The sequence below is a fragment of the Ctenocephalides felis genome, unplaced genomic scaffold (genome assembly GCF_003426905.1).
Source record: "Ctenocephalides felis isolate EL2017-DRISC unplaced genomic scaffold, ASM342690v1 CF-g0.4_SCAFFOLD_01604, whole genome shotgun sequence".
NCBI classification, from domain to species: domain Eukaryota; kingdom Metazoa; phylum Arthropoda; class Insecta; order Siphonaptera; family Pulicidae; genus Ctenocephalides; species Ctenocephalides felis.
In genome coordinates, this window is record NW_020537758.1 from 35,416,388 (window position 1) to 35,444,332 (window position 27,945).

The window sequence follows — 27,945 nt, forward strand, 5'->3', positions numbered from 1 at the left end:
AGACGGCTGCAAATCTAGGTAAACTTCATTTGGGCGGATCAATTTGAATCTGAATAGAAATTGTCTCATCGTAGTTGATTGGGATACAATATGAATTTGATATTATCAATTGTAATCCTTCTATGCCTATTTTCCCACGTACGGCTCCAAATATTCATACACTTTCCATTAGAATATCTAGTGCATCCATTTCCTCGTAAATTATTCATATGCAATGTTTATTCATAATTGAGATGCGTTACATAAAAGTTTCATAAAATATTGATCATAAAGTTGCATAAATAAATATTGATCAATTCGATTTGCATATTTTGATTACCGTACCTCGTTTGAATTGAAGCAACAACGCTCGTAATATTATTCGCAAAATGTATATTAATTACTGAATATAAATCATAAGTGAAAGTTTTAGAAAAATGTTCGATGACGCCGAATCAAAAATAGTTTAATAAGGTAATAAATTTGTGAGCATTTCTGATATATTTCAAAGTAATTGACATATTTGTTCTGGGCTGATATCCCAGTTTTGCATGCCATAATTCAAATCGCGTGGTAATATATATATACATATATATATATATATATATATATATATATATATATATATATATATATTATAATCAGTTGTCGGTTTTATTACGATTTATAAAATATTTGAAGCTTTCTAAGGATCGGTCTAACGCGGCAGTTTGAACTAAAATCTTACGTAACATCGCATGCAATGTGCGTATTCTCACGTGAAGTGGAATGTTATTATTCTCAAAATGTGGGTCGCAGAATTTTTGAATATTGCTACCGAATAGACTACAGAAGGATTAGTAAAATATTCTATCATGTTCATGAGTTATATTAATTTTAATGAGTAACTATATTATCATATCATTTTTAAATTATAGAACGTGTGGTAATGAGAAAAATATAATGTAGAAATTTTGCATTCAATAATTCAGTTTGCTATATGAAATATTAATAAATTAATGAGTAAAGAGCTCCTAATATTATTAATTTTAACGATATTAAAAGAATTTTTTGTCTCAATTGGACATGTAAACCATCTTGCTACTGTCCTGCAGGCGACCCAATATACAGAAGTGCGCAGGTACATCATTTTTGACATGTAATATAAAATTGTACTATCAACGTGATAAGCTGCTAGAATGCTCAATCAGCAGGTTTATGACTGTGTCTAAATTTTTCAATTTTACTGGATTTTTCCTCAATTCAATTTTGCTGGATAGCTCAATTCTAGAACGCTGCATTCATGGTTTTGAACAGTGATTCTCAAGGTGGTCCATCTGAACCTCCAGTGATCCATGACAACTTTCAAGGGGTCCACGTCAACGAAAGGGAATTTTGGAGATCCACGATAGTGATCCTTGTTAATATCCATTTTATTATTATTTTAAAGTCAAATAATAAATGTAGGCTAAATAAGGAGTCAATGGCAGTCTGAGGGGTCCATGACACAAAGAAGTTTGGAAAACCATAGTTTAGAGGAATATGTTTGAGAAATCTTGCGTTATTATATATTTAAACATTTACTCTTAAAAAATTTAGTTTCTTGTGAGCTTTATACGAGCGGCCGTCTTTAAATACGACACATAAATTTCCGAGTCGACACTTAAGTGTCGTTAGCGCGGCAAATAAATAATCATATCAAGGGGGCACAATGACGGAGCGTTGAGAAAAAGTTCATACGAAATTCTGAGCGCTATCCGAATTCGTTTCGCGGCAAAATCGCACCAATGCTCTTTTATACGAAGCGATAATTCATTGTACAGGTGTACCGCTGTATAATTTTAACTTGGATTTATCATACGAATTTTGAGTAATGGCTCAGGACAGTTTCTTATTTTTTTCATGAGGTAAAGGATTTATTAAGTGCTTTTTGGGAACGCGCGAAAAGAAATTCAAAACTGGTGATACAAGTTTATTATTTGAATAATTATTAATGATTGACAATGTCTTTGTTTGGTACAAATCATTAGTCAATGAGATAATGGTAATAATTAAATACTGCTGTACTCTTATTGCAGTAGTTTTAATCGGAACCGAGCACTATATTTGCTTACTGTATATTGCTTATCCCCTTGGCAAATTAATTAAAATCGTTGGTATCTGTGGCACTTTACAATTATATATATATTAGAAATAAATCTGCATAATAGTTATACAACCGCATCAGAATACAAGATAAAGCACCTTCAATTGATGTTCTAATTAAAACAATATCTTACAAAACAACCATTAATAAATTATATCATATTTCTTACAATGATACGAAAACAGGTGTTCTTATAATTTATGCACATTTTCTCAATAGATCTAATCTATAATTCTTAAGTCATTACTCTTTTACTAGTTATAATCATCAATATTCCTGCAAAAACTTTTAACTCTATCTTGCAAAAAATTAACTAGTAAATGTTCGTGTATAATATAGTCCAAGAGTAAAAGACACGATGTTATTTATATTAATATTTCATTTTGATATGTTTTTAAGTATAATAGTTTTTTGTAATTGATTTTATCGCGATGAATATATAAATAAAAAAACTTTATTTTTTTTTTATCTTTGTTATGATTCATTTGGTGTTACAATTTTTTTTCAATTCGTGATTCTTTTGTATTCGTAATTACGCAGGTACACCAAAAAAAGTTGTTTGGATTGGCGATATATGTTTTCAAATGTATTTTTTACCGCTGAACATAAATCTAAAGTTAGCAATAATATTAGGACCACCACTGGGCTGCCTAATATGCCCTTTCTATTTATATTAATCAAAAAAAAATACTAGATGTCATATTTATAGACAGTTGTAATTACTAAATGAAAAAAAATGAATCTAAAGTCAAAATTGGGGAAACATGAAACAAAAGTCAAATTAAATTTTTTTTAAAAAAAACGACATTGCCTCTAGATAATCTGCAAACATACAATAATTTCCAGGTACTTTGAAGTATGTTTGCAAATCACTGCTGGGAGATGCAAAAAGATACTCAACAGAGATGAAAAAAGTGTTGCAGAAATCCATCGAACATTTAAAGATAAAGGAGCAGAAAACGACAGAAATTATAAGTTTTTATTACCATGCACAAAAATTTCTAGATCAAAGTTTCTTCGTTTTTATTTTTCCATATTTAGCGATGAAGAATACGTTGGACAACATATGTAGCGCACCCAATCCAGACATCTTTTTTGTGGATCTGTCTATTAATTCAAATAATTTTATTTTTGAGCATTTAGCAATGTAGTTGAATTTATTTACAGTTAATTCTCAACTTCTATAAAGTTTTTTACTTTGTGTCCTTTACTCTTGTACCAAAGGCCTACATGTTACTTGAGCGCATATTGCAAACACGCCCGAGGGAACCTATTCAGAACGCGTAATCGTTTTAAATGATCCACTCGCCGTAGCACTAATATCTTCTCGCTTTGCAACTGAAAGACTTTAAATTATCATCATTTTCAACTGATCTTGATGATAGAATAGTTCCATTGACATACATTAGGAGCTAACTTCTTCTGTTTGCATAATTTTATGGGAAAAACATAATTTTTAATATTTGGTAGAAATCTGTAGCAGAGAGAATTGCTACGTTTGGGTGAGTTTCCCCCAAATAGTAATCGAAAAAATAAAAAATTTTGCATATCTCTACGTTTTAAAGATTTCTGAACATTTTGTCATACCTTATAAAAATGTGTATGTGCGTATACAGTTTTTTACCGCAATTTCGAGAGCACGGTTTGAATGATTCAAAAAGTATTAAATTCCCATTGAAGGAAAGACGTGCTGATTATTTTTTTGGCAAAGGCAGGACTAGTCGTTTTGCAGATATGTCTCACTGAAAAGCATAATTCATCCCTTACTAATGTTAACAGACAATTACAACCTCCCGGAGACAAAATTACAAACTTTTACTCCATGCCTTTTATGGAATATTAAAATAGCGTGTAGACTTCACTTGTACTTTTATTTGATAAATGATGATTTATTTATCAATAATTCATACAGAAACGCCAATACATCGTTTGATATAAATCAAATCGCGTCATATAAATATGATATAACTATTTGCCTCGGATGATTTGTTGGTTGATAGCTATATCGAAAGATTCAGCAACCTGTGCGTTGATAAATGGAATGTTGCACGTAGGTAATGCATGAACTGTACCGTATAATGCACTATCTAATATATAGTACACGGTTTCTTGGTAAATATCAGGAGTAGTAAACTATAGGTAAACTGTTCAATACCTTTCAGTGGCGGTCAACTTTGTCTTACGGGGTATACTACGTGCTGCAAATAAAAATAACCAATTTTTGTAATTAAACTACTTCTCATAGACCTGCGATATTTCACGGTGGTAAGTTTGAGCATCAAATCTATCGTTGTGCCAAGTTTCATCAAAATCCAAGATGATCAACGGAAGCATTCTTCTTGTTGGCCACCGATTAGTACTATTTATTGTATGATATTTTTGCGATATTATTGTTACCATATCTATACACTATACACATTTGTTTTTGTAACAATGTATTCATAATAGGCAATGGTCAATTTTAATGTGGTATGGTGATCACCAAAAACTCTAGTTTGTCTTAAAAGGTGGCTTAGGTTGGTTTTAGCAAGCAGAGGTATAAAAAATTTTCATTTTTATTCACGTGTACGAGTATGTGTATATATGTGTGTGTGCACGTGGAAGTGTTTTGAAATGAAACATTCCATGAAAGCTAGATTTCCTCCGCCTTAACTTTTCCATTTGACGACGTGAAGAATGCATTCGGGAAGACTGTAAATCTTTTCCATCGATCGCGATAGGAAGCTGTTCGCAGTTCAATAAATTGCATCCATTTAGTTCTGTCAATACAGAACCGTGATTTATAACTCATGCTTTGTGGATGACACTTGCTAGACGTGTTTGAAAATTAATTAATAAATAGTGCTAGTTATTAATATCTTTTGATAGCGATTTCTAATGTCTGTTAGATTGATTCGAAACCGTGATGAGAGAAATACCTTAGACAAGATGAATTTCGAAACTGACACCGATGATGCCAAAAATGAGACAGGTCTCTTGATTTATATGGAAACATTTGATGGAAAATTTATTAATATTGAAAATGTTTTATAAGCTTTTGGATTTGATTGATTTTATCTGTATAATTGAAATAACTGCCAACTGGGTTTTGTGTTGAGATAAATGCATTGGATTCGATACAAGATGCATAATTATACAGCTCTAGTATTAATTAATTTAGCATTGATTAATGGCTTCGTTTGTAATCCAATATTTATGATTTATTACCAATATATTAACATAAATCTTAGCATTTGCAATATGTAAGTAAGTACTTTTTTAAATGACCTTATGAGAAATATTTCACTAGTAGTATATGTTTGATGTGAACAACAAAAACATATAATTTTTTTACAAATATAAATTGGCCTAAATATATGTCAATTTTATTGTATATCTATTCTATACTGTTATAAAACATAAGTATGATATGTTTTATTAAAAAAACAACTTCAGAAACAATCGTGCGAAGAAAAACTAGACGCCACGATATTAATTTTGACAAAAAGTCTTCACATGATGACTTCACAATTCAACCATTTCATCGACATAGCTTCCAATTTGATTTCAGTTCAAAGTTATATGCCGATAAAAAGTTACTGTTTCGACAAAAAATATTTCGTGTTGTCGGATGCGAAAAACATAGATTGAAAGCAAATTAATTTGATTGGAATCAAGGTCTTTTGTTTGTGAATTTTTTGTTGACAAAAAAATTATGACTGCCTATGAAGTTATACATGATATTTTTGATAATTGAAAGGGCAATTTGAACTAGAAAAACAGGAGAATAGATAGTAGTATTTATACTATTTTTATAATAGCGATAATTTGAAGTATATTGGACTGTTTGTTTCTGAATTTCTTGGAAATTTTACATATATGCGTAGTAATACACATTTACAGAATATACCTTTTATGTAATATTTATAATTTTTTCATAGTTTATAAATAGATACAAAAAATAAAAGTCAATGTATATTAGATTTTTTCAAAATTTTGCAACCAAATTGTTGTCAAAATGTAAACAATTCAATATCTTATTATTTAAGTTACTATAAGGAAGTAACAACGCCTTATGTTTATCATTTTTATTACTTGAAAAACTAGATTCGAAAAATTTATTTATTTTATTATAAATAATCCATTCCTATTAAATTCAATCGCTATGAAAATCCGATTATTCTAAAATTCCGCAACCGAATCTGTGTCAATACAACCTATTGAACACTTTCAATTACTTCCATTTTTCACCCACATGTCCACGATTTAAAAAACAACCATATCATAATCGGATATTGTAATATATGTCTATCCTTGCTCTTGTAACAAAATAATATTGTATTTTATTTCTATTCCAGATGTCGACCAGGGTGGAGAGGTCCTTTGTGCGACGAGTGCACCCCTTATCCGGGGTGTATTCACGGTTATTGCAACGGATCGGCTTGGCAGTGCATATGCGATACTAACTGGGGCGGGATTTTATGCGACCAAGGTAAGATTTATTTTTATATAATTATTGACCTATTGTTTGTCGGTTTCGGGTTAGAATACATTTACATGATCGGGGTTAAGTGGATATAAATTTTAGACTTTGAAATTTTGGAAAACGACAGATTGGTTTCCATATGTTAGTACCAAGCTTACAAAAATATGGATTTAAAATTAATGATTGCAGTGAGAATTGCCGTGGTTATTGGTCTAAATTTTTACTTTCTTAAATTATTATGATTATCATCTGTTTCATCTTATAAATTTCCTACCATTGATTTAATTTTTCTTTCTTTCCCATTTAAAATTCCGAACACAAAAGCTCTACAATCCAGTGTGCTGTAGGTACATAACATATTAAATTTAACAACTCTTCATATACTGCACAAAAAATTAATTACTGTACACGTTTTTCATTAACATTAATAATCTCTGTATTTTTTTAAGCACTGGTATTAATCAAATAAGTACTCGAGATGTGTTTTATTATTGAGTTGATAATAATATGTACTGTTAATGGAGTCATTAGTAATTTTTACCGTATAAAAATGATGATGAAGAAAAGTATTTCATCTATACAAACATTATATGTATTGTAAAGAATAAAATGAGCTGGAGATTTATTTCAGTGGCATTAATTGCTTTTATAAAAATTAGCTTTGCAACAATTACAAGTGTTGTAGATTAATTATGTACTGAATCCTAGAGGCTATTATGTGTACAAATATCCAGTTTATATGATTAAACTATTACTGTAATATACTTTGATACAAATTTTTATTATGTTTAATTATTATATATTCTCCGCTAATTTGGAACTCAGTATTGGCATATAACATATATGCTCCCTTAAATTGGAACTCAGTATTGACAATAATGAAAAAAAAAGAATTTGCTTGTCTTTAATATTTTAAATATGCCATTTTTTCAATTGATTGAATATATATAAATATATATGTATACAATCGTTTCCTATGCACTTGAACCAAACTGTAACAACCCACGTCCTATATAACGCGGTAGTGCGGTATCGCGCGACAGATTCATATAGATTAGACAACAATAGCGGTTGATTTAAAATACACATCGAGTACAACTATTCAAGTGCCCATTCAGAACACAAGTGTATTTTAACGCATTAATCCCCATATCCGCTATACTCATCACTCTTACCACAGACCGCCCTTCCGAAATTTAACTTACACCCCGACTAGGCCGAGAGAACTACCCCTGATGTTTGCTTACCAATTAATCTTTTATTCACCCAACTGTTTGATGCTTCGCGTAACATACTGATACCACTCATATGCAACTTGGACTATTTAGTAGGAGAGCTGGAGGAATAATAGATAATATTTCAAACTGGGGGCCATGACAGTTTTATACGTCTAAATTTTTCTACTTCTAATATTCACATTTTTTAATATTTCTTTAATATGTTCTACGATGCAAAAAATATACAAATCGCTTTTATAAGATTGCGACACTCTGTGTTCGACATATTAATTCGTTCGTTTAGTTTTTAAATTGTCGAACATCGTTTTAAAATATATTCATGGCGCCGAATCCACAAATCGTGTTTGAAACCTCATCACAAGAAATGTAAAATTCACTACCACGCTTAGTAAATTTGTAATTTGAATACTTGAATGCAAGAAAACAAATGCTAATTAATTTAACAAAAATAAGTGCTCAGATGCTCACAATTGAAAATATAAAATTGCGATGAAAATATGTTAGTCATTATATTAATATAATGTTTATATTATATTAACAAGTAGCTACTCATTCACTCAGTTTTGATAGACTACATTTTTTGATTGAAAATATTTTCATCTATCGTAACAAAATTATAAATATATGGATAATTGGACTAGTATCCATATCCATATATCATTTAACATAAAATAGTAGAGTTGTGAATTCTATAAAAGTGAACTTTGGACAATAAGTTGTAGGAGGATGATAAAATGTGGTGCTTTGCTTAGACTAGCAACAATATATTTATATACAGGGTGTCCCAGGTGACAGTATAGATTGTAAATATCATGGGAAAAAATAGAAAAAAACATTATTTCATGTAGTTTGAAAATTGTGAGCTTTTAAGTGCAGTCTAGAGCTTTGGTGATTCTGTAACTATTTTCTGGTCATTATAATTATTTTTTTTTAAATTTTGATATGTTAAGATTTGGATCCGAACACAATTGCTTCAAGTTTACTTGAATTAACACTATTTGTTGAAATTTGATATGTTAACATGTACCAAAGTGCGTTTTCTGTGCTAGTGACAATACTACAACTCCCTTGACGTTGAGTTCTGGGACCTTTATTTATTTCGAATGACCTTTACCGAATTTATCCCAGCTGTCGTTCTATTATTTACATGCCACTCGCCCTATATATTGCATTCATATGGTCGCGTCATATGTACTTGTCTCTCGCAATTTCGGCACAGTTTTCCTTTCGGAGTGATAAATGTTGCGGCATGTGTTAAGGTTTATTTTAGGCCACGCGATCATCAGCTATTTTTTATTATTTTTTCACGGGTTATTGATTTATGCGTGATCTGAAAACGTTTTTTTACTAGATTTAATTACCCGTATCTATGAGGTCTATTTTCTAGTCAGATGGTGTAGTATTATTGTATGGTATTGTTTGGTATGGTAATATTTTGGGAGTGCATTAGACGATAAAATGCATTTTGGCAATTTAGTGCACTTGTGATTTATTAATTATTGGCAGGAACGTAAAATACACATGATGGATAATACAGACACACACAATATTATTTTTAAGTTCTTTAAATTAGAAGCCACATTATATTTAAAACTCTTGAATCTAAGCTATTCATTCTCTTAATTAAATATTTCAGATAGTGAAAATCTCATTGATATTTGTTCAATAAATATAACAATAGATAACATATAAGTCTCGAAAATTAATTTTTTATCAAATTTATTTGTTTTTAAAAAGATTATCGCATAACAATCGGTAGCAAAACAAGCCAATCAAATAGATAGATTTGGACTTCAAAATAAAATAATAAATCATCTAATAGAAAACAAGGATATCAAAATAATACGGAAACATCCTATTGATTATTGATGTCTTGTGTCTAAGTCGTATCTTATATTTAAATTCTCATGATAAAACAAACAATAACAGAAACTAAGAATTTTTGTAATAGATAAAAAATTTAATATTTTATAAAAATCTATATTATACAATATACTTATTTACTTATTTGCTGTAAGTAGTTACTGTTTATGTTTGAATTATCTTGATCTACATTTTCTTACAAATAGTTACAGAGCGTTTGCTGTTATGAATATTTATTCATTAAATTTTTTTAACAATATTAGAGTTGATCTCAAATAAAAATTAAATTATAAATGTACTATCTTTTTGACAATTTTTAACTTCAAAAAGAGAATCAGTTTAGTAAAACTGATCATGGTAAACTCACAACCTCATCTGTTGCTCACCTGGAGTGATTCAGTGATACGGTTGCGGCTAATTGATTCACTTTTATAAAATGATTCATACAAAAAACTTTATATTCACTTTATATAATAAACATATCAATATTATGAATTAAGTGGATACGAAATTAGGTCTCAAGATACATGACAGCCTTGAGCTAAACGCGCAGTAAGTGAGATGGTAACAATCAGATAAATAATATTTTAATTTATTATTCTTTTCAATCAGATGATCAGATAATGCATACTTTTTATTTCTGTGGCAACGAAATGAGATCTCGAATGAGATTTTTTGAATGGGATATCATCTTTATATTAAAGTTTCAAAAGAATACTAATTATGATATAACTTTGTCTAATGCGTCTGTTCATGGGAATTTTTATGTGTGTGTGCTCATTTTTTCAGACTCCTTAAAATGAGATGCTTTAGATAAGACGAATTATTACTATTTACATATTTATAAAACAATTAAAAACGTTTATAATGCTATTATGCAAAGTGTTGGACATTGACTCTACAATTCAAGACTATGAACATGTAATTAAATTTATCATACGCGCTTTTGGTAACGGTAGTTATAATATAATTTGGTTGCCATTCAGATTGTTTGTGTATTTTAATTCCACGCCTATTTACAACTCATTAAGCAATAATTATTAGAAATATCTTAATTTTTTTTATTATATAGAATTTTCACACTTGTCCTGGATTGGACAACAAGTAAAACTGTGCAAAAAAAATGACTTTATAAATACAAAATCTTCTGACTATTGACAGAGATTTTGGAAATTGACATATTTTAATGTAACGTTCATTTCTTTTTTAATCTTGCCCTGGTAGTTTGAATGATCTAAGAGGCGGCTTTTGTAATTATCTGAAGTACTTCATCGTTTATTGTGTTTATGTATTAATGTTTGATTTGGAATCTGATTTCCCTAGTTGTTTACGTATGTCTAAATTAGCTTAATAATTTTTAGTTGAATGTTACCGTAAATAGATAAATCATTTTCTTTGTAACTTTTTTCATAATTTTTGTGAACAAATCATGGTTGCTATAAAAATTGTAATTTTTACTCTGTTAATTAGCAAAACTCTTTGAATTATCAAAGCCAAAATTATTAAATTATTTGCATTGAATTTATATTGTTTCGTTAGAGTATTCAATATTTTTTAAGTAATTTATTTCGGCATCTTTGAATTTTTATCACGTTTGATTTTGATGCTGTTTCCATTAGCTGTATACCGTATGTCCAAATTGTTATTTTCAATTGCATGTTACCATAAATAAATGAATTATTTAATTTGTACCTTTTTTAGCTTTAATAATGATTTCAAATCTAAAATTGTTATTTTTAAACTTTTAGTTAGCAAAAATTTCTGGATTGTCAAAGCCAAAGTAAAAAATCTTTCGCTTTAAAAAATTTACATTGTATTTGTATTGTTTTATCGAGTACGCTGACGTTACTAATAAATAAAAAACTTTAATAAAATTTTAAATTATTTAATTTATTCGAAGCTCAGCAACTAATATCGAACATTTAAAACTAAAATTTCTACCAAGGATATAATTACATTTCAACCTTTTATTTAAATCACCTAATCAAGTTCGATTGAAATATTTTTCTCAGGCATTTTTCCCTAATCACCTCCACAATGCGAGTCGAAGACGCCAGTTGGAGGCCTTCGACGGCGCAGGACAACAGAGCATTGACAAATAACCCCGTTTTGAAAGTCACCCGACTTAATATGGGATCCTGAACCGAAAGCATCATTATAAACACATAGCTCCGAGTGTACAATAAATCTTAACTCTGCTTGGTAGTCGCTTATAGAAGTCGTGATTCAATTACGGTATTTTATTTTATGACGTTCTTTTGGACAATGTATCTATAAATCTACAACGCGCTTTTTTACCGACGAAGTATATACTATCTACCGTGGCAATTCCAGTATAAGAAGTTATTAGGTACACTCACCTACTATGGTAATCATCAAATCATTACTCTTAGACTTCATCTGTGCTTTGTTTAATTGCTTTTCATCTGTTATGAAAACTTTTATCATTGAATTGGTTTTTGCACATATTTTCTTAAAAATTGAAGCACTGGGAACTGGGTAATGAACAATGCAGGTTATATTGAAAACGGTATTTGCAAATGGACATATTTCGATATACATATACACACCTTTATAAAATGATAGTATTCTATGTATATGATGGAAACATATAGAGAAATGGGAACTGCTCGTTTTATGATCAAAACTAAATTTTATGTGTGTATAAACTAGTTTGTTTGAAATACCAAAACAAAGAGCATCATTGTTTTTAAACTTTATTTTTAATTAGTATAGATGGGTATACTTTTTATGTATTAACTAGAATAATTGTATGAATATTCCAATTTCAATAAATAAATAAGTGCACACACGAAATATTCTATTAGTTTTTTTGATTCATCTACATTTGTTTTTTCTGTTAATAATATTATTAAAATAAATAATGAGTAACGTACATTTATCTAAAATATTATTGACTAAATTTTTGTTATTTATTTGTTCGTTTCTGGTTAGTTTAAATGAAGTAGTTAACCTAAGAACCTTATGCAAATAAACCTATATTTCTTTATAAAAAGTGTTAGTTTTAATTGCAAGGCAAATGTTCTTTAATTACCTGTGTTTAGCTGATTATTAAATTGGAAATTACAGTTCCGTTATATAAACAAATGCACTAATGCGACTGCCGGCAGCATTTACTGTTCATTACATTATTGATACTAATATAGTTTTATTGTAAACTTGAATAGCGTGTGATAATTTTTCAGACAATCCATGATTGCATTTTACCATTTGTTAGCGTCATTAATCCTTCACTAATAACTTAGTGAAAGTCGTGAAGAACAAGAACTAATCAGAATAATACTGTGTATTAAGATGTATTAAGATATTTCAATGTCAATACCGAGCCGAGAATTTTTCTTAATATGATCACGCGTGCGAGAAATGCGGTTGAACTTGTATTGAGATAGAGTGGATTTTAAAATTAATAAACAGGTAATTTATTCTTGATGAAAATTATTATTGCTTTCTATGTTGAATACTAGATAATTTAATTAATGATATAATACCCGGTTTTAACATTGATTAACTTTTCTTTTAATTCAAGACGCATACTATACATTTTTTTCGTGTAAAGATAAATATAGCCGAATGCATTAAGAACATTGGAATCTTTATTTGGTACTTCTTCAAAAATATTTATCCGCAAAATAACTATTGATTTAATTTATTTCTTGAAAAATGGCTTGTTTACTTGGATATACATTTTTACTTTCTTTTTTTTATTGTTAACTTCTGATTATTAGATCAATTCCTTAAAAAAATGTACACATAAGATATATGTTTTGAATTGGTTAATTAATGTAGCTATTATTTAATAAAATCCCATTAAAATTAAAAAAGTGCTGGAACTTCCCGTACTGTAATGAAATATTCGAGAAATTTTAAACGTTTTCAAATATATTATTACAAATACATTTTTTTTGCTATCTCGTTATATCTGAGCAAATCAAATGTAAATCATAAATCAATTTATTTCCAGGACCATTAGCAATCGTTATTTTATTTCGAATTAAATTTCAAAAAAAAAAATAGTTGTCTAATTTACACAAAATTGAAAAAGTGCTTTCCAAATAATTCTGTACGACATTTTCACTTATACTGTGATTAGCTTGGCGGCATTTTCACATTTTTCAATAGTTTTCACAAAATTGGAAAAGCGGTCCAGTACATAAACAATCTAACCGCACTTGGGTAAACATTTGTACCAGAGTGGCGCTCAGGCCGTGTTTAGCCTGGATCATTTTTTGAATTTTCAATCCAAAATTACAAAAATATTTTTTGAAAAAAAAATTAGAATTTTTTTTATTTCCAAATGTTGAAACAAGCAGAAAGTTCTTTAAATCGGACGCTTAGTTCTCTCAAAAACTGCCCTTCTGTTTAACATTTAGCTCTGTATCTCCGAAATCGCTGGGCCAACTTTTGGCAAAAACTAATAACCACTTTTTCCCATCATTACGAACTGAATGTTTTTTGGATCATACAAATCGGATGATCCGTTCCCTCAAAAACTCGATTTCTATTTTCTGCACTCTTTTGCTCCATATCTCAGTAACGGCTGGACCTGCCTTTACCAAAAACTAATCAGCACATCTCCCTATTAATAGAAATTGAATGTTTTTTAAGCCAATCAAATCGGTTGATCCGTGCGCCCGAAAACGTGGACGAAAAAATGCGGACATACAAAACACACACACACACACATCCATTTTTTCTGAGGTATGCCAAAATGTTCAGAAACCTTCAAAACGTCGAGAAATGCAAAAAATTTTCATTTTCGATTTTCGGCCCATTACTATAACTACCCTACGGGAAGTTAATAACACATTTGACCTGTTGCCCCCCGACCGCCCCATTTTACAACCAGGTGATAAAATTTGAAAAACAGCAAAATACACATTTCTACAATGATTAGCTGGGTGTTATACTGAGCATAGTCAGATAGTTGCTTGTTCGATACGTGTTATTTGTTGTGATATATTCGTTATGTTAATTATATGCCACGATATATTTGCTCAAAGTCAAATTGGATCTTCGTGCTTTACTTTATTTGTTTTTGAGGTAATGGTTGTGGACATTTCTGACCGCTGTCCTTTAAGCTGTGTACAACCCCATATAGTGTTGCATAATGTTTAACTAAATTATTTTTTATCCACTTGTCCGCATTTTTTACAACAGACTGTATTATTAATTACTCTATTATAAACTTTATTTTCTAACCCTTACAATGTTTTACAAATTCCTTTAGCACGTGGTACGGTCAACCTAAATTCCCATGCGTCGTGGTCAATCCTCTCGCGTTCATTGTCCCACATTTCGCATTCAGAATAGATGCCCTCGGAACAATTGTCCTTCGGAGGATCATGAATCCGTGACCAGTGGGGCAGATTTTAATTGGATGCGCTACATTATTACGGGGGTGGTGATGATTAAAAATTCAAAAGATTTGACATTTGTTTAGAATCAAAAGGAAAAAAATGTTTAAAGTTTCTTCTAGTTTCTCTAGCTTTAGCTCTTAATATTCAATCAAAGTTTTGTACGGAAATAGCATGGAAAAATTTTCAAAAATTTTAAAAATGTTTTCTAAATGTAATTTAGCGAACAATTGAATAAATAAAACTCATTTATTTGTCGCTAAGTTATACCTAAAGCATTTTTTTTTAATTTTCAAAATTTTATCCATGCTCTTTTCATACGAAGTTTGATTGAATTGCGCTCTATCTAAACGTTAATATTAAGAACTAAAATTTTCAGAGAATTGTTTTTTATCAATTTGGAACCATTTGAGCCCCTGGGAGCAAGGAAATTCGAAAATGACCATTTTAAGGACCACCCTAATATATATATATATATATATATATATATATATGTATATATATCCAATATGAAAATAATGTACATATGTGCAATTTAATGCATTGGGAAACACTGAACACCATTCAATCTTTTTTATGTTCAATGCACTTGTCCATCTGCTATGTTCCCTCGTAAAAAACTGGCGCAATTATACATTGTGTTTGATATGAATTGTATAAAGGGGAGTTTTTTTGTATTTAATAATTATTTATGTAATGTTTTTTATAAATTTTAATCCAAATGTAGATTTGCCACAATGAAAATTTAATGGTGCACACTTGACGTACTTTGTAATTTTAATAGAACATGAAGGTAAATGAATCACAAAGAGAATAGTTGTTTTTCATATATAGGCTTTTGTGTATCTTTATGCAAGAAATAATAGAATAAAAAAGAAAGTTTCAAGTATAAAAGTTCAGCATTTATTATCTGTGGATCTAAGAAAAATGATTTGTAAAAATGAATCTTTTGGTATAAATAGAAGCTTTAACTTAGTTTTATCAAAATTCTATTTGTATTTTTATGGAATTTTAATTATCATTGGATAGATTTTAATTATCTCTTTCATAAATATATATTCGTAAATGTGGCTTTTAAGATTTCCAATCTATCTATTTTCAAATTTGAATATGTCACGGAATGCACAAACAATTTCTGCAGTAAGAGCTTCTACGATTTGCATGCGTTTTGTAATTTAAACTTAATATTTGTGAAATGTGAAAATGTATAATTAGTTTTCATCTCAAATAATTAAACATGTAATGATATTATGTTTCAAAATTAATTAATGTCTACGTTTTAACCTTAACTTAATAGTTTGAACTTATGCTTCATGTTATGACTAACTGGTGAATGTAATGTAATAAAATTATTTCCATATCGATCGGCCTAAATAACTTTTTATGGAGCATGAGAATATCATACGAAGTGACAAAGTAGATCGTCCAATACAATAGCTAATAAACCCTTTTTCATTCAACCTTAAAAGCTTACATTAATAACATTTTGTTCCATAACTGAGACAAGTTAGTGCTCTTTAACATCTCACATATTACAAGTTTACGTAGTTATTTTATTGCTGTTAGTAAACCTGTTTTCTGTGGCTGGAGATTTTAACAAGTTTTTAATGCCCACTTCTCCCATCCTAATTCGCACTTAACTTACTGCATTATTCGAGGCATAGAGTTACCTTTTAGTATCGGCATATCGGGCAGCATTCCTCAGTTTAATAAGATGTGCGTTCTAGATTTTGTTATAAATTCTGGCATAGAGGAAACACATGGTAAATGACCAATATTTTCACCTAAATTTACTTACTTATCGTTACTTGATTCATCACTTCCAAATGTAGTAGTCTTGATTGCAAAATTGTTATAGCTCCATTGATCGTTTCGAATATTTCTCTCTATCTATTTCTAATAACTTGGTTGACAAATTTTTTGAATTGTCAAATTTAAATGATGCAATTATTGAAACAAAACTGGTTAAGACATGAATCAAAGAAATAATTATTCCAAAGGTTGGTTTCAGTTACAATTACTTGCTTTTTTTTCTTTTTTTTGAAACGTCCCATTTTTTATCTTATTATCTTTCAGCACCTTTACTGACGCTGTCACCGTTCCCATTGATTTTCTCTCAAGTCTTTACTTTCTTCTCTTTTAAATTGACTTAGTTTTCAAATATTAGTGATCAGTATTTAGAAGCTCCATAAAATGTCCTTCACACTCAGATTTATAACGAGCTATATTCGGACAACTATTCCCGGTGTCCCCTACATCCGAGCTCCTTAAGTGAATCATACTTTCTATATTTACCAGGCTTATTGATTCTTCAGTCCGAAGGCGTATGTTAGTATTTATAAACATTTTGTTTTCACTTAGTCCACAAATAGGAATTTTAAACAAAACGCGCTAAGCAAAAATAAATGCAGTTCAAGGAAATACCATTGGCATTCCGAAGTACACCATCATTGATTTCTTCAATAACTATTTATAACGAGCCGGGTGCATTGGTGACCTTACATCCTAATATAGTTTAAATGTTTATAAAATTTCAATTATGACGAACATTGAATGGCAATAGTGCCGGATGAATAATTTCAACATCGAATTGTTTGGCTTATATGTTTTGTGGTCTGTGTTGAATATTCTCGAAATGATGTTAGAGGTGTGGAATTTTCTGAGAAAATATAATTGTTTCTTAATTGCAAATAGTCAATAGCTTTCTTGAACATGAATGCTATAATCGAAACTTGAAATCGTCATGAAACAAAATGCTTATATAGACAAAAATGATTTGATTACTAAAATTATTAAATTACAGTATATTTGAAAAATCAAATGTTTCTTTAAATCGAATTATTTTTATTGTCATAAAATTATTCCTAGATTTTCCAGAAAAGTTTGAAACTATGAACATTGTTATCAGATTTTCTATAGTCTCACATATATTAACTATTCGTATTGCACCAAACCTGGCTCTTGTGTTTTTAAAATTAAGTTATTTGTCGTAGTTGCTTCATTTGTCCCAATACCCATATTTAGTAGATTCCACCAATACAGTATCAATGTCTGCATTGTTTAAATATCTATTTCCCTTTGCCTCTATATTTTATATCAGATAAACGTTTCTCCTCGAAGTTTTAAGTATGCAAGGGTTATCTGAAAATTCATTTCGTGGCATGGCACAATGCGTCACAGAACAATATCAATTTTATTTAACTTACTATCAACCTATATTACTAAATACTTCCCCTTTGTTGACAGAAATCTTTGACACACGCAACTTGTTAAGGTAGTTTATTTATTGTTGTTGCGTGTTTCGGAATAATTGGAATAAAGAATTTTGAATATTGGTATTATATCTGATGTAGAATTGAATACTGGTAGTCTGTTGATGTAAAGAAGAAATGTATAGATGCAAAAATGACTTTTGTAATAGAAATTCTTATCATAAATCAACGTAAACTACAATTAATACAAATAAGAGATATAGTGTCTTCTGAAACACAATTTACACGTGCATCCACATCTTAAACTTCATCCAGTCTTTACTTGGATCCAAATAAGTTTTACTACATACAAGATAATACCATTCTTGCAAGTTAAAACTAGCCCCAAGAATTTGCTATAACCAACCCTAGGTGTGATTTTTTTAGATTAATCAGGATAACTGGTCAAACAATTAAGCAATCGCCAAAAAATTGACAAAGATTAAGGCATTTAAAACTAGTGGGGTGTATGGCATCGTGCTTTAAGGCAAAATGCTGAAACTTCCCGTACCGTAACGAAATGTTCCAAGAATACTGAATGTTTTCAAACAGATTATTATAAATATTGTAACATTGTCTAATATTTATGAGAATTATATAAACTGAATTGCAAAGCTAAAATTATTTGTTTAAAATATATTAGAACTTTAGTCAGAATTAAAAATAAAATCCGAATTATTTTCGATATACAAAAAAAACTAAAAAAAAAATACAATTTTTTTTTCCAAAATCAATTATTTGTTAAAACAAGCTGAAAGTTCTTTGAATCATTTAAATTGGACGCTTAGTTCTCTCAAAAACTGCCATTTTTGCACACTTATCTCTGTATCTTCGAAATGGCTGGGCCTGCCATTGCCAAAAACTAATAATCACTTCTTCCAATCAATACGAATGTTTTTAGATCATTCAAATCGAATGCTCCGTTCACTCAAAAACTCGATTTCTATTTTCTGCACTCTTTGCTTCGTATCTCCGTAACGGCTGGACTGCCTATGCCAAAAACTAATCAGCACATCTCCCTATCAATAGGAATCGAATGTTTTTTGAACCATTCAAATCGGTTGATCCATGCGCCCGAAAACGTGGACAAAAAATTGTATCCATATATACATACACACACATCCATTTTTTCTGAAGTATGCCAAAATGTTCAGAAATCTTCAAAACGTCGAGAAATGTAAAAATTTTCAATTTCGATTTTCGGCCCATTACAATAACTTACCCTAGGGAAGTTAATAAAATAATATATATGAAATAACGCAAACGCAAAATTTATGATAACTCAATTTTACATTACTTGTCAAAAATGATGCACCTGCACATTCGGTTTACTTCGTCGTCCTGCGGAACAGTAATATGGATGATGATTTACATGTTCAATCGAGACAAAAATTATTTTAATATTTTTTATGATCCTAGGACCAATAGCTTAGTATCTTAGGATTTCAATAGCTTCTCCTTTGATAACTCAGGTTGTTGGGTTATAATTTAACCCTCTCTACCAGAAATAGCAACCATTCCGTGTAAAACCTCAATGCCATGAAGGTGACAACCACCATGATTTACATGTTCAATCGAGACAAAAATTATTTTAATATTTTTTATGGTCCTAGGACCAATAGCTTAGTATTTTAAGATTTCAATAGCTATTCAAAAATGTCTGGTACTTTTTACCCCTGTTGCATAAAGCTCTCTTATATCATATTACTATTATTTAATAAAAGTTCGTTACTAATTCTGAGTTGAAAATTAATATGAAAAATATGTTTTTTAACTCCATATACATAAAATAAGATAAATCACAAAACTATTTACCCTTACCAATTTCACACTTTTAATAACATCCTTCATCCTTTATCCTTTTCAGACCTCAACTACTGTGGGACCCACGAGCCTTGTCTGCACGGTGGCACGTGCGAAAACACGGCGCCCGATCAGTACCTGTGCTCGTGTGCCGAGGGTCTCTCCGGCCGACACTGTGAAATTGTTGACAACCCCTGCGCCCCTCAACCTTGCCGAAACGGCGGGACTTGTCGAGAGAGGCCTGGGTCGGGGTCGAATTCGGCTGGGGCTGGAGGCTCGAACGCGGCCAATGGGTATCAGTGCTTGTGCGATGCTGGATGGGAAGGCCCTAATTGCGAAACAAGTAAGTGGATATGTAATAGATATATTGATATGATTTGAATGGGATTGTAAATTATGGTAACCGAAAGTTTGAGATTTTTTAAAGATTTATATTCATTTTAACCAGTTAACTGTGATTGACATATGTAATCGTCGTGAAAAAGGCAGAATTATTATTATTTGTCATAAGTGTAAATATTAGACCAGTGGTCGGGGAACCTGGGTAAATTGCACCAAATGGGGTAAAAATGAAAGTTTTGGGGATAAAAAGTATAATTGATATTCATTGTATTTGCTACTTAGTTGTTCATATGGGGGGTAATCTCTTTCCGCGATAGGGGAAATATCAACTTAGACCAAAAAAAATTAATAACTAAAAAAGTTCCCCGACCGCTGTATTAGATTATTTGTTATTTAGATTGCAGTTTCTAGAAAGAAAAAAACAAATCGTTATCCTCAAATTTCAAGACTCTTAGAATATTTGAGGCTATGCTAATATAAAATAACTTTAAAACATAGTTTTACCTCAGTTCTGACTACATAATCTGTTTGATGCAGGCGACACAGTTAACTGGTTGTATATAAAACATGTCATAATACGAATATTCGAGATATAGGGTCCGCCAACTAGCTTTTTTTGAAAAATTCCTTAAAAAATCCACTGAATATTTTGCCAATTTTCTCTTTGTTTGAAAATTCTATTAAAAAGCCACTTCTTTTATTTGAAAGTGAAATGTAAAGAGTGCAGAGTACATAGTAGGGTTGCTTAAGTCGGGTCCCCTAAAAAAAAAAAGTTATTGGCGGACCCTATATTTAGTACTAACTTTAATTGCAAAAAAAGAACTAATACTACTTACACTTACTGGCAGAATTGCTAAAAACTCTATCTTCTGGTTACAATAATTTACTTGATTTACATTCTCTTAGGTATATGTTAAATTCATATGTGAAATTTTTTGGAAATTATATAAAAATGTTTAAGTTTTATAATGCAGTAATAGGAAGATTATGCTATTAGATTACTTTGATTTCAAAAAAAAAAATTGTAAACACAAATTTGAAAATAAGATATTTTTGATAAGATATTTATGATTATTGTAAAGTATGTTCATAAGGGCATAGACGTCATAAAAGTATCTCAAAATGAAGTTTCCAAGTAAACAATTTTTATCAATAATAAGTTTTTATTGAAACGATCAAATTCAAGTCGTTATCGAATACTGCAATCATGAACACGTTAATATCGTAAAAATTTACAGGGCGCACCAAAAACTAATTGCATTGCATCATTTTTATACCTCTGTTTTATTTAGCAATCAGAAATTCATAGAGAGCTTTGCTTCATAGAGAGAATTTTTGTATCTAGCAATATAATCTAGTGTTATTCCTGTTTTATATCTTTATAGCGATTTCATTTATGCAAAACGTTCATAAAAATGTTTGAATTCATTGCAATTCATTCCAATAAAGCCCAAAGAGCTGCTTCCGCACTTCGAACGTACATGTATTCAAATTGTGTTTTGGTTTATAGCTTATCGATTTACATAAATGCATGTGAAAAGGGTAGACAGAAAATCATTATTTTCTAAAAATATCATGGAAATATATAATAAATCGAGGAATTCAATTCCGTTTGTAATGGGATAGCCGTTGCGATATAATAAATTTCGACATTATAAAAGTTTCTTTGGAACCGGATTTTTTGTACAACTTCACTAGCAAAGCTTGGTCATATTGGTAATAATATATATTGCTTAAATGTTTTATAGCGAGATTTTTGCATGTTATTTAAAATTAAGTGAATATGTTTTATTGATATTTTATGTTTACGTTAATAGATAAAAATATTTATTTCGAGTTGAATTTGCTTGCTCATGACTTGTTTGTACTCCAGATGCTTGAGGAGTTAGTTGATGAGGTTTTCGTCCTCGTTTTTTAGTTTTGTTCCTTCTTTGATGGTGTCATACTGTTACTGTTTTTGTATGATTAGAAATAAACTATAAAAGATAACTTCTTGAATTTGTGCTAAATATGTAAGACAATAACATATGACAACCAAATTCACATCAAACTTGTACACATGAATTCACCATTGACTAGTACATATGACTATTACATGTGATATGTATTAAAATTAGCTTCGTTATTCTTTGCTCCTGTATAATATAACTCATAAAACTATTCGAGCACCCAGTAGTCTACAATCATAACAATTCTGCAAGATGTACACATCACTTGTATTGAATGTAATACAATGTGTCTTACGCAGTCCCAAGGCACATGTTGAAGTGTTCTTCTCTGCACTTCGTCACTGGCAAGTTGATTTTTAACCGTTGGAAACCGTTTGCTAAAGATATTTTTAAAGATTCGCAGCGTGGGTGATATAAAATTTCTAACTGTGCAGATGGAATTGAAAAAAAAAATTAAAATAAGGCAATCAAAATGGAAACTTCAATGTTTGCGTACTAAGAAATTTATATGTATTTTCACATGCTTATTATATGCAATATATAGCAAATTGGCGTCAAAATAAAATAAAACTCAAAATATTCAAAATTCAAAAATTGGGTTGAGGATATGGAATCAAAATCATTGTCACTAATTACCTATATTTTTTCACCTGCCTGACGATTTAACCAAAGTCTTTGTAAAGTTAGCGTCTGATTTACAATAAATGTAAATTTATAAATATTGCTCCTCGAGCTACCTGATACAATCGTTTACCATTTAATTACATGACTATCCAATTAAATAGAAAGTACACAATACAAATTAGTTGTACATCACAAGCACAAAAGTTATAAATCATGAACGAACATTTGACACTAGAAATTTTGAAACGAAATGGATTCGTTCGAAAGAAGAGCTGTCAATCAAATTCACAGTAATATGGTGAAACTCGATTAGTTTTTGCAAAATTAACTAAATTATTCTCCTAATTGGACTTCACACATGGGTGATTACACTAGCTTCGGGAAAATGAATTGCAGTAATAAATGATTAACAAGACAAGTAGTAAATTTCAACGAAATAAATTATTTAAATGCCAAAACAGTTGTTGTTTTTAGAAAAATAATATACAACATTTAACGCCACCTTATTAAAGTGGCAATTATGTAATTAATTATGTTCAATAATGTAATAACACAATATCATATTCGTAATTAATTATATTATTTTTGTATTTATTTATTGTTTGGTGTACGATATCATTGTTAGTAGACCTATGCCATTACCATTTCTTAGGACACAACTAATTAACTTGTGACCGACTACTAAATCAGTTGTTGGTCCTTTTTCACACATTTATTAATTTCATTAGGCATTAATCAATTATTATTAAGAAAGTCTTATTAATCGAATATCATAATTCGCCGATAGAAGGCAGTCATCCGACAAAATAAGGAAATTTAAAAATTTGATCTCGTCGGTGAATTCCATCTAAGAACGTCGCAGCATCCCGATTTCATCTCGAATTCTTTCAAGCGAGCATTCAGTTCGGATGACATACCTAAGTTGAGTTTTGTGCCCAATTAGTAGAGATCCGTAGCATGATTATCATTTTATAAAAATCGTTTTTTTAATTTAATTTTTATTAACCCTGTTGTTACGATCGATTTATAGCCGAGCTTAAGAGTGATGAAGGAGAAACGCGGGGTTTATCTTGTATTTGCTTGAAGACTGTGGTTAAAGATTCACTTTCAATATAATTTTATTATATCATTTACATATTATATAAAATATTATAAATCATATTTAATACTAGACCAATTTCACAATAAATATTGGATCTTCATATATTCTATTTAATGTCAAATTTTTGTGTATACGCTGTAGAACTTGGAGCTTTTATAGGAGTCGTGGAAGATATGATGTTAAAAATGTGTTGATGTAATGACAACTTGTGTTTTACAAATAAATTAGCTATTCTATCTACCTCAGTTTTGCTAAATCTTCATCAACTAATATAATTATTATCCATTTATTGCTTCTGGATGAAGTTGTTTCATGATGTTTGATAGTACCAAGATAGTGTTTCAGATTTGTTCTTTATACTCTAATAAGTAAAAAAAGAAATTTTCCTCATCCTGAATCCAATCCAAATATTTTCTCAGCATAGATCTGTTCAAAATATTATCTTAACCTTATCGCAAATCCGCAATTCGCTTTTCCAGCGGTATAACAAACTGCACGATTATGCAACGTATAAAAAGGATCTATTGATCTATTTGCTGGCAAACGGACGTTCGGGAAGGTACAACGACTCTGGACTGCTTATAGTTATATATGTTAGTTTAGAATATAATTCTTGCAATCGTTTTAGAACGAAACTGTTTGCTGCATATATTGAAAAACGAACCACATACATCACTTGGCAGTTAGAAGTAGAGATGTTCAAGGAGAATGTCGATGCTGGAGAATGACTGGTGAATGGGGGGGGGTGGGATTATAGTTGCAGAGAAAATATTTATCGAATACACAATTGGTGGACGATATATGTGTGATTCATTTTACATTCCGAGATATTTTAACGTATCCATGTTTTTGCAAGTTTATATTCCTTAAATTAAATACAACCTATTGCCGCTTTTTCATAATATTTTTTTTAACGGCAATCGGAATCTCACGTCCTATAAACTGTTGGGCTGAAACTTCTCCTTGCGTCGTATTTTTATATGGTAACTGGTTCTATTATTTAATTTATGGGGTTGACTTATTATTTAATTTTATGGAAACTTATTATTCATTGCTCGGAAAGGGCTACTTTCACTTGGAAACATATTTAAAATCTATATTATATAACAAAAGTTAGATTATCTTCTGACAGTAAGTCGAATATTTTCATCTATTTCTGCTGCATTTTCAATTTATAGAATCGATATTAGTCTAGTAGAATGATCTTTCTCGCTCTTATGATTTCCCTTGTTCTCAGCCTAATATTTATAGAGTTGAACGGATTTTTCCATCTTTTGGTTAAAAAAATGTGATAGACTATTATATGTCTATTAATAGCTTCGTTGACATAAAATAAAATTATATGTATAGATGAATAATAATCTCATATTCAATATAAGGGCTTGCTCGTAGATAACTGACTAGGGCAACTGGACCTGAATCAGAGGTCAAGTAGCCTGTTGTTAATCTTCGGATTTCACTTGGAAATATAGCTTAGCAATATGTTTCCAAGTAAAAATAACCCTTATTTGGCATTGCTGCTACAATAAAGAAGTCATCACTGTTAAAATAACTGTAATAATTAAAATAACTGTAAGAAATTCATCAAACCAGATCAGAACCTTAAGTTCTGCTCACTGTTCAAATAGATAATAAAAAATCGAACCAAATATTGTGCATTATTTAAAAGTATGATATTTTTGAATGCTAGACAATCGGTCTTGTAGTCCTTAGAAAACAGTTGTAAATTCAGATAGTCAAAATCATGAATTGGGTAAAACATAACAAATGTTCATATGTTGCACGTTTCCAGTTAGGTTCTCTTTTATTCTTTGTGTCGCACTAAAATTGGAGGTCAACATAGGGTCCTTAACATCGATGTTCCTTCCCCATTGATGGTTTCCTTCATGGACATCTCTTCTCCAGTTATATATTTCGTTCAGTTGTAACGACACCTACGTAGATTTGTTGCTTTCGCCTTGTTGGTATTCATTGATTTGTATTTGTAAACATAGTTCTCAGCGCGAAAGACCACTCGACAAGCTCTATACTAGTCCTGAAAAGCAATGAAAACAAAACACAACAGAACGGGGACCCTTCAAGATGATGAACGCGTTCGAGTGTTGCCCGATGCTGTTATAGTAGAGATAAATTCATCAGTATCGGCCGAGAGTCGTTATACTACCGCAAATATTGATCACTTGTAATTAACGGATTTGTATTAATATATAATGCCTTGGTTGGATGTTGTGCAAAACGTTATCGTTAAGTTCATTTATTTATTATTCAAGATATCGATACATTACCTCATATACTGCACATTACGATGTACAGTATATGAGGTTTGAGACTATTTCTTTATGTCATACGAACAAAGTTACCAATTTTCTTTGTTGGTTAGATAATCTTCAATGCACGATGTTCAACAATTATTCATCAACTTCTCACACGAGACACCTAATACCTTCTTATTCCATTTTCATCTTTCAATACCACAGTTCAAAATTTTCATAAAATAAATCTTTTCTCATCTCAAGTTGACTCATAATCGCTTCATTAGAAGTCAAAAGCGAATATTCAAGTTGGATATTCACACGGTACAATATAAACAAAACGAAAATTTTGATATCGCGGTAGGTTCATTTTATCTCTAAATCGGATCTTATGAGTTCGACAACAACCGAAAACAACATATAAATAAAAGACTTGAAGGAAAAAAAGCTACTGTCACCAAACCCGATGACAGGCGGTTGCGTGTGGGTGCATGGGCAGGAACGAACTCAGAACAAAGTCTCTTAGGAAGTAATAATAATAATAATACTGGATATAACTTTGATTTGGTTTTCTGTCAGAAATATTCATCAGCGTTGGGATAACTTGTCATTCAATTTTTCTCTTTTAATTTACTTTCTAATTTACTGTTTTATTGTTTACACATTTGTCATGGTAAAGGTTTAGTTGGTCCTTCTTAACCGACCCACGTGTAAGCTTTTATAAAGGTCATATAAAAAAAAATTGTTGAACGTAAAATAACAATGCATATTATGAAACAACTAAACTAGTGGGGTGTATGGCATCGTGCCTGAAGGCAAATGCTGGAACTTCCCGTACCGTAACGAAATGTTCGAGAAATACTGAATGTTTTTAAATAGATTATTATAAATATTGTAACATTGTCTAATATTTATAAGAATTATATAAACTGAATTGCAAAGTTAAAATTATTTGTTTGAAGTATATTAGAACTTTAGTCAGAATTAAAAATAAAATCTGAATTATTTTCGATATACAAAAAAAACTAAATGGCCAGCCATTGCCAAAAACTAATAATCACTTCTCCCAATCATTACTAATTGAATGCTTCTTAGATCATTCAAATCAGATGCTCCGTTCACTCAAAAACACATACACATACATACACACACACATCCATTTTTTTCTGAGGTATGCCAAAATGTTCAGAAACCTTCAAAACGTTGAGAAATGTAAAAATTTCGATTTTTGGCCCATTACAATAACTTGCCCTACGGGAAGTTAATAAAGTTGTATTATGTGACGTAGTTATAGAATTTATTACAATTTATTAACTCAGGTTGTTGTGTTATAATTCAGCCCTCTTTGCCAGGGGTAGCAACCATTCCGTGTAAAAGCTCAATGCCATGAATATTGTCGCCTTGATGGCCAATATAACAAAACGAAAATACGTCCGAGCAGAATTATACTTAGAAATTATTTTAAGGTTTCGTAAACTAAACAACAGTGATCTCACAACTCAAAAAAACTAACAGCGAATGCAAATACTCTTGTTATGGATTTTCGAACATTGTCGTTAATCTCCCGATAGTCAAGT

General features: G+C 30.3%; 1 protein-coding gene across 1 annotated transcript in view; it reads left to right on the plus strand.

Annotated features, from left to right (window-relative positions):
* LOC113373663 (protein jagged-1b) overlaps positions 1 to 27,945 on the plus strand; it is a 363,880-nt gene that overhangs the window by 143,596 nt on the left and 192,339 nt on the right. The window contains exons 7-8 of the mRNA XM_026613946.1: positions 6,442 to 6,575; positions 20,164 to 20,442. Of these exons, the coding sequence (XP_026469731.1) occupies positions 6,442 to 6,575; positions 20,164 to 20,442 (413 nt within the window). The remainder of the gene's footprint in view (positions 1 to 6,441; positions 6,576 to 20,163; positions 20,443 to 27,945) is intronic.